The following is a 12136-nucleotide window of genomic DNA, read 5'->3' as shown; positions in this document are numbered from 1 at the left end:
ATGTGGGCTCTTGAGGCAGGGCCGGGGACTGCTGGGCGCGCCGGAAGGTTCTTTACTGCGGGGCCAGGCTGAACTGAGCAGCATCTGACGCTGCCCACTTGGCCTGCCCTGTGTCTGGACAGTGGAGTCTAATAATTAAAAAAAAAATACCAAAAAAAAAAGACCTGCCAGTGAGTCTACTTTGGGGGACCATGCTTCGGGATGGACAGACCCCACCCTGCCACGTGGAGGCCTTTGTTTTTCCCACGTGATTTTTTTGAGAAGTCCTCACGGGGCGGGACAAGAGGATGAAAGACTCCTCAGCTTCGTCCACGCGGCTCGGCGGTGTCTGTCCATTTTTAATGAGTTTGGTTTGGTCTGGTGCTGCTCTTTGGCTTGCTCTATTCGTGTTTGAGGTTTGTGTTCCTGGCAACATTTTGGATTCATAATTTTAAACGAAAAAAAAAAATCAAGGACATGAACTTGTAAAAATTTGTGTTTGGTTTCTTGGTTATTAACTCTCATTGGGGGAAGGAGAAAACAAAACCAACTTAGCAGCGCACTGGCTGGGTCCCGGCCCTGTGCTAAGCAGCTTAGACTGCACTTCCTGTGCGCCCCCTCAGGTCTGTAGGTGAAGCTCCCACTCCTCAGATGGAGAAACTGAGGCTGAGGCAGGGAGGGGGTGTGGCAAGGGGTGTGGGTCCTGCAGCAGGCCTGGCTGACCCTCCTGGATTTGCTGCCTGAACTCACCCGGGGGGCTGGGCAGGCCTTCTCGCACCCCGCAGCCAGGCCTGAGAGAAACAGTGGGCATCGAAGAGGCCCACTCCCAGTCCCTCCGGTGTGTCCCAGCAGCTGTCCCACTCCTGGCTGGCTGACGCCAGGCCTGACGCAGCTCCCCCCTCACTGCAGCTGAAGGCTATGCTGTCTCACTACAACTTTGCAGGGCGCCCCCGAGCCTGCTCCCATGTCTGTGAGGTGGGGGTGGGACAGAAGCCACTACGGCGTCTCCAAGAGGATTAAACAGCTATGTCACCTGGGACACCTCCTGTGCCTCTTCTCTGTGGACGCCGAGAAGCCATGCCTGCCCCCCGCACCCCAGAAGCCAAGGCCCAGTGTGGGTTGCAGGCAGCGGCGGATGGGCTGCCTGCCGGTGCAGAGGGCACACGCTGCCGACGCCAGGTGCCAGCTCCCGGCCCCGAGTCCCGTCCAGTCTGAACGCACAGAGGTGACGTCACGCCAGAGACCTCTCTCCAGGACACTAAGGGGGTCCCTGCATGGGGTCCCCACCAACACTGCTGAAGGTTCCACCGTCAGCTCAGGTCTGCCTGCCTGGCGGTCTCCCACAGGCACCAGCGGATTCCTCTGTCAAGGTCAGGCCCACCAGCCTGCCCCCTCCCTGCCCCAGCCGACTAGTGGCCTCGGCAGAGGATGTGAGCTTGGCGGGCACAACACCTGTCCCCGGAACCCCGAGGGCTGCCGCTCTTTCTAGAACTCCACTCCAGGATCACAGCTGATTCTGGGAAAGGCCTGCCTGCTCCGCACCGGGCACCGGCCTATGGGGCTGTTCACATGGATCCCCGCTTTCCTCTAGGAGCCCCAAGTAAAGCCCAGCCCAGGCCCACCTGACACTTATCACACATCCAGGCATCCTTGCAGTGGACGCCCCCGGGCAATCTGGAACCAAATCAGCCCTCAGGCCCTGACCCCCGGGGCGACCCACACCTGCTGACCTTCTTGGTGTAGCCCATGGCCTTCAGGACAGAGTGGTTCAAGGTCTCCAGGGAGGCCAAGACGTCCTCATAGTCCCCCATGTGGTCCACAAAGTAATCTGGGGAGGGGAAAGCAACGATCAGGGGTTGAAACTGTGGCCCCCCTGGGCTGGCCCTCCTGCCCTCCCGCCCCTCTGGCCTGCGTTTCCTCCCCCCAGCCCCAGCTCCCCGTGACAACCCCCAAGCACGGCCCCTGCAGAGCCCGGCACCTACCACACAGCTCCTTGGTGTCCACGTGGCTAAAGAGAGAGAACGAGGGGGACTCAGGGGCAGGCTGGCTGACTGCCCCCCACCTCATGCCCCTCTCACACAGCCCCCCACAGGGGATACAACCCGGCTGTGCCACCTTTTATCGGGCCATTGGTGCCCCCAGCCTTGATTTACAGATGAGAGCGAGGTGGGACAGGGTGTCGCCCTCGTAATGTCTGCCTGACCCCATCACCTCGCCACTGACCCCGCTTTCCCGTTCCCAGGGTCTGCCAGGCTCATCGTGAGGAGCAGCAAGGATGGGGCTCAGCCCGGGGCCCGGGAAATGAGACAGAGGGTGGCGTCAGGCCGTTAAAAGAACTCTCCCCCCACATCCCTGCCTGCTGGGTCTTGGGAGCCCAGAGACAGCCCCCCTTGTTCCTGCCCCAGCCCAGATTCTAAATCTCCCTTCCTGCAGCGTGGAGGAGCCAAGTGCCAGAGGGGTGCCGAAGGCCCCAGAGCAGATGGATGGTGAGCTGTGGGGGGCAGGCACCCACCAAGGGACCTGACCCTTCCGAGTGCTGGTCCCTCGCTGAGAGACAGGGGCTGGCATGTTGGGGGGATGGCTCCTGGGTTCCGCAAGCTGCCTCTGGGAAAAGGCCCCCCCCAACCAAATAAATCTGGGTTCTGAGGCTCTGCAAGCTCAGCTCAAAGGGCTCCCGACACGCACAGCACAGGCGCTGATGCCTCATTTTGCTGAAAGTAGCGTTTCACTGACCTTCCCGAGCTAGGTGTGCTGAGGCAGGCCAGGCCGCCTGCCGAGGGCCCGGGGGCTGGTGTTTACTGCCCACACCTGGGGACGCTGGCCGAGCAGCCCCGAAAGGATTGCTGACCTTCTGAAGGCCTCCCTCCCCGCCCCCACGCCCAGATGCTATCACTTGGCTCTCCCTCCTCCTCTCCTACCCAGCAGGCCCCACACAAAAGGCACCTAAGGAGAATGAATAGATCAGTGACTAAATCCAGGGGCACCTGCTTCTGCCCTTTCAACGCTCCCCAGGGGGCCGCAGGAGCCAGTCACAAACCTCCATCTGGCTCCAGAAATTCCTTCCTTCAAAGGAGTATGGGGGAAGCTGTTTCTCCCCAGACAAAGCCTCGTGTCCCCCACCCTGTGCCCCATCTGAGCCTCCCAGGCCTCTCTCAGGCCCAATCTCTGGCCAAGGTGCCTCCATGTCCTTTGTACCCAGGCCTGGGGGCAGCCTAGTCCAGACCACGTATAGCCAGTCTCAGGGACCCCAAGGTATCAAAGTTGCTGTGAGTCCCCCATCCTCCTCACCTGAGAGAACTGAGGAAGGTACCCGGATGTGGGGTGGCCAAGGGGCCTAGGGCAAGCTGGAGTAAGGTTGGGGAGGGTGGCAGAGTTGGAATAGTTTCAGGGTGGGTAGAGCTGGAGTTTTGGGTTGACCCAAGGTGCAGAGCAGGGTTTTGAGGCACAGTGAGAAGAGGGGTTCAGGTTGGGGCCTGGTCTGCTAGAGGCGGTACCCAGCTCAGAGAGGTGGGGTTAGGACCAGCAGGAAACTCAAGACATGGGGGAAGCAGCCTGAGGCAGAAGGGAGCACCCCATTTTCATTTCTGTATATACTCTGCAGAACCTGGGGTTCTGCTCAGCCACGGGGGCTCAGAAAAGACAACTTGTCATAAAGGCTGAGCCAAGGGGGTCTCCCCGCACTGCCCCCACCCGTCCGACATCGCCTGGCTGGCGGGGACTGGCGAGAACTGATGTTTGGATTCAAGAGTTTGGGGTTTGGGGAGCAGAACGTGCAGACGGGACGCTGGGCAAGAAGGGAGGCGCCGGGGCGGGCTCACTTGGTGTTGTCCGAGTCGATGGTGTGGAAGAGGTCCTCCAGCTCCTTCTCGTTGAGGACGCCATCTGCAAAGAAGAGCTGGAACTCCTCCAGGGACAGCCTCCCGTCGTCTGCAAGGGCAGGAGCGGGGCGCTGGACTCGGGGTGGCAGGGAGGGCGGCCCCGACAAGGGCGACTCCCCAGCCTGCGGCTGAGCTCTAGTGGGGTCCCCTCTGGCTGCCGGGCCAGGGCCCCAGCGAAGGGATATGCGGGCTCAGGTCCATCACCCGGGCCTGCCCTGCTCCGCCCCCAGCTGCCAGGTGCACCCACTCGCAGATAATGCCGGGGCGCGGCTAAGGCCCGCACCGCTCCAGGGCGACCCCGGCGAATTCTCACAGCTCTTCCCCGGCCCCGGCGCCAGGTGCGGCTCGTTATGGTGATGACCGGCCCACCAGCAGGCGCACCTGGGCCTCCTCCCTGCCCCACCCTCCCCGGGCGCTGCCTGCGGCCGGCCCCCCTCAGGCGCCGCCGGCCTGGAAGCGCGGGGTCCAGAGCCGGCGAGCGCAGACCACCCCTCGTGCCCCCTGCCCGGAGTCCCCTGCGCTTACCCTGCGCTTACCCTCTCCCACCCACCCCGCGGCCCTCTCCTGGCCGCCTCAGCTGCAAAGCGAACTGGGCCCACCCAGAGGCCACAGCTCGGCGCTCGCAGTTCTCAGCTCGCCACGGATGCCAAGCCGCTGGGGAAGGAGGTGCCAGGCGCGGCCGGGGCCCAGCACTGCCCTTGCCCCTGTGCGCCGCGGAGGGAGCGGGCTCACAGGATGGGCCTCCCCGCTGAGGCCTGCCCCCCCACGCCCCCCACGCCTCACCTCTCCACTCGCTCCCTGCTGGGCCCCAGGATCTGCTGGGGAAGAGTGTCCTGGGTCGTGGAAGGGGGGACCAGACCGGCGATTGATGGGGTGCTCCGAACACGTGACTTCAGGGGAGCAGAGCCCGGGCTGGCAACTCAGCTGCTCTCACCTGGTTCGCCCCGGGCTGGGCGCCCTCCAGCCCCCGCCCCCCGCAGCCCCCGCCCCTTCCCGAAGCCCCTAGGAATGTCCTTAAAGGCGCCACCTCGGTGGGAGACGGAGGTGGGTGGGGTGGGGGGGCTTCCTGGCCAAGCACCTTCCATTGCTTCTGTCATCAAAGCTCCTGCGAGCCCCCAGGGCGGGAAGCCCCTTCCTGGTGGGGGTGGGAGGGGACGCGGCCCGGGTCGGGGCACTTAGGCGGGAGCGGAGCGCAGACAGCCGCTGAGGGGCCCCGTTCCTGTCTCTGGCGCTGCCCCTGGGCAGGGCGCCTCAAGCTCTGGGCGGGAGGCCTCGTGCATTCCGAGGGCCCCAGCAGCTCAGCGGGGACTCGGAGAGGCACGCGAGGAGCAGCTCCCGACTGGGAGACGCTCGCCTCTGTCCGGCTTCCCTCCCAGCAGCTGGGAGAGGGAGGGAGGGAGCCGGGGTGTGGGGGCGCTGCAGGCGCCTTCCCACCCTGTCTCCAACATCCAGGGTCAGGTTTCAGTGTCACAGAAGGAGAAAGAATCTGTAATTTTCAAAAACAATCTTCTCCCCTCAAGCCAGCGCCCCCCCCAGCCCCAGCCCCCCCAAGGCACATGTTCTCAGCTGTGACCCAGGGCAGCGTCGAGGCCGACCTGCAATTCAACCCTCCTGCCGTCACAGGCAGCGCGAGCACCCCCATTTCTCAGAGGGGTAAACTGAGGCACAGAGCGGCAGTGTAAGCCTCCCAAGGCCATGTTCTCAAGGAAGCCGGGGAGAAGGGAGGTGGATGCCGCAAGGCACCGGCATGTCTGGGCCAGGGAGTCCGGCCCCGGGCCCTGCTGTCTGCGCGCAGGAGCAGCAGAGAGGCCAGGACTCCCCGCACAGAGCCACAGAGCCGCGGCCACGGGGACCTGGATTGCGTCACCGCAGACCAGCTAATGAGCCAGACAACACCTCCGAGCCAGGCCTCTGTCCAATTAGTCCAGCTGCCTGCACCTCTATTTCCGCCCAGGACCCCGAGCCTGGCCTTCGCAGGGGTCTCCGCTAATTGGCCTGAGCTCAGCCTCTGCGCGACCTTTCAAATGCCAGGAGTCTGTGAGTGTCCGCTCCCTGGAGGGAAACGCAGCCTGGCACCCGCCTCCTCGGGCACCGGTGCTGCCAGGGGGCCCTCGCTCAGCTGCAGCCACGCCGGCGCTCCACCTGCGGGGGGTCTCTGTTCAGGGAGCCAGCAGGGCAGGCCAGTCTGGGCCCCTGGCCAGTGATCACACGAGAGACCACGCCACCTCCCCCCCCACCCCCGCCTCTCCCCCCACCCTCCGGCTCCTGTGGATGCTGGGGCGGGGCCGGCAAGTAGAGGGGGGGGTGTGTATGTGCACGCCTCAGTGCAGCTGTCCGTATCCACACTGGCTCCTGGCTCCCCCATACTGTCAGCTGTGCTGTGCTGAACCCGTCTGCACCGCTCCCCCCCTGGGGGTCTGTGATCTCTCTGCCCCTCCTGGCCTTGCTTGTCCGCTCCAAAAAGGGGGTGCTTCTGCTCATCCCTGGAGGATCACAGTAAAATCCAACCAGAGGGTCTTGCTAAGGTGCAGGGGTGCTCAGGACTCAGCAGCTGGTGGGGGGGGGAGGGGTCCTGCAGGCCAGCCTGGGGCTGCACTCCCTAGCCCTGGCTGCGGGGGGAGTATTAGCCCCACTTAAAAATGGGGAAACCTAGGACCCTACTGGCTGAGGTCAGAGCCCATACATGACTGGGTCAGACCTGGGTGCTTGGGGGCACGCAGGCAGCGGCCGTGACAGAAGGCCTAGTGTCCTCCCGCGGGCCAGGGCAGCTTTCCCGGAACCTGCATGGAAGACCCGCATCCACCCCGGTGATAACCCCACAAGCCCACGGCCGCTCAGAGGGGGCTGGACTGAGCTAAGGCTCCAGGAAGGGGAGCAAGCTCAGCCGGTGTGGGGGCCGCGGGAGCAAAGCTGGGGTCCTCCCGCAGCTGTGCTCAGGGGCAGGCATGGAACAAGACGAGGGAACCTCCTGTGTCTGAGGGGGTCCCCACCCGCGCAGGAGCTCATGTGCACACACAGCAAAGGGCCCCACACAGCCCGCCGCCAGGAACACACCCACTCGTGTGCGCAGCGGCGGGCACAGAGGCTGCCACTCGGCACCATGACCAGCACACAGGGACAAGCCCGAACTCCCACCCGGAATGACCTCCTGGGTGAACAGAGACTCTGGGAACCCTCATGGGGCCCCCCCACGCCATGTCCTATCTCTGTGCTGTGCAAACCTCAAAGCCCCAGCACTTCTCCAGCACCAGGAAACCCCGCCTTGCTCCACACGGAGAGCCGCGGATGGGTCTTTCTCCCTCACCCCGGGGATGAGGGTCTGAGAGGGAGACCCCTGGCATTGACTTTCTGCCCAGGCTGTAAGCCCCTCCGTTACCCCAGCCTCACTCTCCACCCCCAACTCCGTGGGGGAAGAAGGGCCCACAGTGACTCCCAGGGACAAGGAGGGAGGGGAGGGGCTGCAGGCGCCAGGGCTAGAGCTGCCATCTTGAATTCCTGGCTCCACAGGAGAGCGGCTGGGACCCAAGGGCCCCAGGGGTACCAGGTCATCTGTTCCCCACTCCTTCCCCAGCCTGGGCCGTGACACTCAAGCAGTATTTTCTCAATGAACGAAGAAACGCTGACTTCTTGATTCTTTACAAAGCTTGTCACCCACATCTCCCTGGATTTTTCCCAAAACCCCAGGGAAGCAGACAGATTAATATTATTACCCCCCTTCACAGATGGGTAAACTGAGGCCTGGAGAGGCAACGTTTGCTTAAAGTCCACAGAGAGTTGCTTTGGGTGCAAGAGTACTAGACACACACAAAGAGGCATGACCGAGCACATGCAGAAGCCTGTCACCACCGTGAGGCCCACGCGGGCCTTCCTCACAGGGTGGAGCCTTCCTAGGAAGTCAGGAGAAGCATGTCATGAATTCTCGGCACAACGACGACGTGCTGTCACGTTGTCAGATGGCTGCCTAGCATGGGGCCAAGCACGGTGGGCCTGCAGCACAGCCTCTCTGGCCATCCTGCTGGGTGACCTTGGGCAAGTCACCTAACCTTTCTGGGCCACTGTGAAGCTGATAAAACAGGATCAAAGCACTGCCTGAGGCTGCTGTGCAGAGGAAGTGTGCCAGGGGCTGGAAGGGCCTAGAGTGAGCTTGGGGCTTCTTTTAAGGGGGTCTCTGGGCCCCCCTGGGGTGCACTGACCCAGTCCTGTTGCATGAGGCTAAAGTGCCCCACGCAGTTCCTGCACAGCCAGTCCTGTCCGCACAGACGTCAACTCACCGACCTCACGGCAGCCCTACTATGTGGGATCTGCAGGAGTCCCACCTTACAGATGGGGAAACTGAGGCACAAAGTCTTCTGACTTCAGACTCCTGTGCTCTTGTCCCTCAGGTCCAGGGTGTCCTTGTGGCTAGTGCTGACCCTGCCTACTGATGCCTCAGGACAGGGAGAGCCAAGCCCTCACTCGAGCGCACAGCCCGGAGGGTAACTCACCATTTTTGTCTGCCCGGCGGAAAATCTGCAAAGAAGAAAGGTCCTGTCAGCCGGGGGACACTGAGGTCCCACCCCGCTGAGCCCCCCTTCATCCTCCCCAGAGAGGAGCAGCCCCCCCCCCCACCAAGCGGGAGGCAGGGGTGGGGGAGGGATCTCCAGGCAGAGGCCCTGGCAGCTGCCCGGCCGCAGAAGCAGCCGCCCACTCTCCCTCTGCGCCGCCACCTGCCCACGCCGTGCTGACAGACACACAGGGACGCCCGCTCATGCGCTCGTCCAGAGCCCTGGGCCCCGCGGCTTCACCCGCCACCCGCTGAGATTAGTGTCCATGGACATGGCCACGAGCCTTACACTGCCGCCCCAACCACAGCCCCTGGGGAGCCCCAGTTTTCTCCAGGAAGGTGGGTGTCTGCTAAGGGAACCTTGGGGGCTGACCCCAGGACCATCATGGGCAGCACGGGGTTACTTTGGGGTGGGGGAGTGGGTAGAAGCAGGAGCGCAGGGAGCCAGGTGCAGACCAGGGTCGGGCCGGGGGAGGCAGTCCCCCCAACCCACAAACTGAACTTGAGACCACAGAACTGCTCGTCCTGGCATTTGGGCACCAGGTCAGCCACGCTGATGGGAAGAGGGAGATGCCACCCCTCCTTGTTCCTTCCCAGACCCCTCCAAGTGTTGGGTGGCACCTGGGGGTGCAACAAACTGAAGCAGCAGCTCAGGGAGGGCTTCGCAAACAGGACTTCGCTCCCTTCGCTGAAATCCCACCTGGGGAATCGGAGAGCGCCTCTGCTGGGGCAAAAGACCACCTCAGGTCCCCCGCCAAGACCCGGCCCAGGCACCCCACGCTTCTGCTCTGGATGGAAATGCTCCTTGAGGGGCCCCCAAGGGGTGCTTTTCCCCCCGGATGCCTGCCCTGGGAGAGTGGCAACCAAGTGAACAGCAGGACCTCAGCTGGTGGGGCGCTGAGGCCGCTGCCCATGGGCACATTTCACAGATGAGGACTTGGAGGCTCAGGTCCCGCGCCTGCCCGCCTGGTGGGGGGGGGCCCACCCCCTCCTTCTCTGGGACAGTCTGGACAGGGCTGCCCTGCAAGGGCGAGCCTGGGTCTACACACCCAGCAGCCCGAGCATTCAGCCCCGAAGTCTGCTGGGGCCTTGAGAGAGGGTGCGGCTGTCCAGGTGTCTGGCGACCAGCACCCACAGCACAGCCCCCTGCCCTGGCAGTGCCCCGCGCCCTAGGGGTTCCAGGAGAGAGGCAGGGAAGAGAGAGGAAGTGCTCGCTCGCCCACATCCCAGGGGCGTGTGGGGAGTACACACACACACACACACACACACACACACACGCACACATGCGTGCACACACCTCTCCAGGAACCTCTGACATGCGTGAGCCCCCACCCCACCCCGCCCTTCATGAGACGCTCACGGTGACATGCACCTCCCACCCTCCCGCTGTCACTGGGGGCAGCCAGGACGAAGCCCCTCCGCGCCCCCCCAGCCTCGGCTCCACGGGGAAAGCTTCTCCCGCCCTGGGGGGGGGGGCGGGGGGCGGGGGGCGGGCTTCTCAGGGGGCGGTTTAGGGCGGGAAGGGCCGGGAGGTGGGGCAGGGAGTGGACAAGCAGTGAGTGGGGCTGTTGGTGGGACCCCGGGCGGGTCCAGGTTCAGGGGGGTGGTAGGTGGGGTCCAGCACCGTGGGAAGGGAAAGGGGAGCGAGGGGGGGCGAGGTCTTCACTTTCAAAGAAGGGGAGGCGAGGGAAGGGGGCTTCGGGGATGACACGACCAGGCTCCGCGCCAGGAGCGAAACGCGGGTGTGGGCTGGGAGCCAGTGGGGGGCGGGGGGTCAGAAAAGTAGCGCTCGGGGCCCGCAGACCCCGCGGGGCGGGCGCGCGAAGGGCCAGGGGCGCGCTGGGAGGAAGACGAGGGTTTGCCCGGGACCAAAGTAGCGGGCGGCGGCCGGGCGGGGTGTCCGGGTCCCGGCTCCGGAAGGCGGGGACCCCGGGAAGTGGAGCGCGGCGTCGGCTTCTCCGGCCGGGGGTGGGTCCTGGCGGGCCCCGGCGGGAGGGGGCTTGGCGGGTCGCCGCGCAGGGGTCTCCGCGCCCGGGCGCGCGGCGGCGGGTGGGCGCGGGCGAAGCGGGGCCCGGGGCGCGGGCCGCGTACTCACGTCCAGGATGACCGCGGTGCCCCCGTGCGGCGAGGCGGGGCGCGGGCCCGGGCCGGGGTCCGCGGCGGGGGCGGCGGGGGCCGGCGGCTCCCGGGGCTCGCCCATCCTGGCGCCCACCCAGCGCAGCAGCCCGCCCAGCGCCCGGCCCTGCGGCGGCGGCTCCCGGAGCAGCCTGTGCGCGCCGGCCCTGCACAGGCGCGCCGCCCGCTCGCACATCGCGCCGCGCCCGCCGCCGCCGCCCGGAAGCCGCCGACCCCCGCCCGGCCGGCCGGCCCGCCCCCCGCGACCCCCTCCCCGCGCCGCCCGCGCCGCCCGCGCGCCCCGCCTCCCGCCGCCGTCCCCGCGGCCGCGGCCACCGCGGGGACGGGCCGGCGCCGGGGGAGCCCGCGGGGGCGGGGGGCGGGGGGGCGTCCCCGCCCGGACCCCGAGCCACGTGCTGCGCCCGCCCCCCCACGCCCCGGGGCCTGTCGCGGCGCGGGGGGCTGCCCGGGGGGCGCGGGGCCTGGGCCGGACCCGTCCGGTCCGCGGAGGCGGCCGCGCAGCTGGCGGGGGCCGGTGGGGTCTGGGCCCAAGGGAGGTGTCGTCCCCGGGGTGTGCCCACCCGGAAAGTCTCGCGCGGCCCCCCTCCCGCCGAGGTCCCCCCACTCACCCGAGGCGCCGCTCCCGGGGCCGGAGCGCGGGTGTCCGGCGAGCCCGGAGCGCCCCCTGCAGGCTCCATCGCGCTCCGGCCTCCGTGCCCGCGCGCCGCGCTCCCCGTCCTTCCTGCGGGCACCCACCCTGCCGCCCTTCAGGGCCCCCCACCCCATGACACCACCCCATGACCACAGCCGTCTCTGCCCCCAGGCACCCTCTGCCCCTCCCACTCCAGCCATCCGCCCTCGGTCCAAAAATGTCAGTCTAAGAGCTCGCGGGGCGCCAGGCCTGAGCTGGGGCTGAGCCCAACAACGGGCAACTCAGGCGGGCCCCGGGGCCAGGGCCAGACCCTGGAATGACTCCAGTAAAGGAACAGTGGAAACCGAGCTGCTGTGGAGAGGTGGTACCTTGGGCCGCCAGAGGGGGTTGACCCCTGACCCAAGGAGGAGTTCTGAGAAGCTTCTTGGAGGAAGCGATGTTTATGCTGCGAGACCCAGGGATTATGCCAAGAGACGGGAGGGAACTGGAGGAGGTAGAAAGAGGGAAAAGTGCCCTGGGCCAGAGGCCAGCCTGCGCCAGTGTCCTGTGGCAAGTGTCATGGAGAGCTGGAGGGCCTGAAAGGAGACAGTAGGGGGAGGAGAGTGGGACAGGAGCCAGGACTAGGCTGGAGGGGTGGGGAGCAGGGCCTGGGAAAGCCTTCCCAGCACCCCATTCCTGGCACACAGCTACCTTCAGAGCTCCCCTTTCATTTGCTCACATTCAGCTTCCCCCACTTGGGGCACCATCCCTTGTGTCCCAGGTACCCCAGATGGTAGACCTACTTGGCCCTGCGCATCCCTGCTGGCTCCCAGAGCAGGGTCCTGGGCGCCAGGCCCCCTCTGCAAGCAGAATCCTCAGGCATGTGAGTGGAGGCAGGCTCTGGTTTTATTCAGGACCTATCCTGGGAGGATGGAGCTTGCAGTCCTCCTGGCTGGATGCTCAGCTGGCCCTGGCAACCTTGCTCGCCCT

At 65.8% G+C, this 12136-nt stretch overlaps 1 protein-coding gene across 7 annotated transcripts in view; it reads right to left on the bottom strand.

Moving 5' to 3' along the window:
- The window catches only part of NECAB2 (N-terminal EF-hand calcium binding protein 2), a 28596-nt gene extending 16567 nt beyond the window's left edge, over positions 1–12029 (bottom strand). The window contains exons 1-5 of one of the 7 annotated variants that reach the window (XM_037516245.2): positions 10496–10711; positions 8342–8366; positions 3798–3906; positions 1962–1987; positions 1710–1807 (exon numbers count right to left, since the gene is read on the bottom strand). In XM_037516245.2, coding sequence (XP_037372142.1) covers positions 1710–1807; positions 1962–1987; positions 3798–3906; positions 8342–8366; positions 10496–10711 — 474 coding nt within the window. Of the gene's footprint in view, positions 1–1709; positions 1808–1961; positions 1988–3797; positions 3907–4935; positions 5346–8341; positions 8367–9021; positions 9038–9100; positions 9267–10495; positions 10712–11144; positions 11179–11949 lie in introns of those variants that run through there. The other 6 variants (XM_037516246.2, XM_037516250.2, XM_037516249.2 and 3 more) reach the window with 6 other exon arrangements.
- Positions 12030–12136: the final 107 nt, after the last annotated feature.

This window comes from Talpa occidentalis, unplaced genomic scaffold, assembly GCF_014898055.3.
Source record: "Talpa occidentalis isolate TD23 unplaced genomic scaffold, MPIMG_talOcc4v2.1 talOcc4.17, whole genome shotgun sequence".
NCBI lineage: Eukaryota > Metazoa > Chordata > Mammalia > Eulipotyphla > Talpidae > Talpa > Talpa occidentalis.
This window is presented reverse-complemented; position numbering and strand designations above follow the sequence as displayed.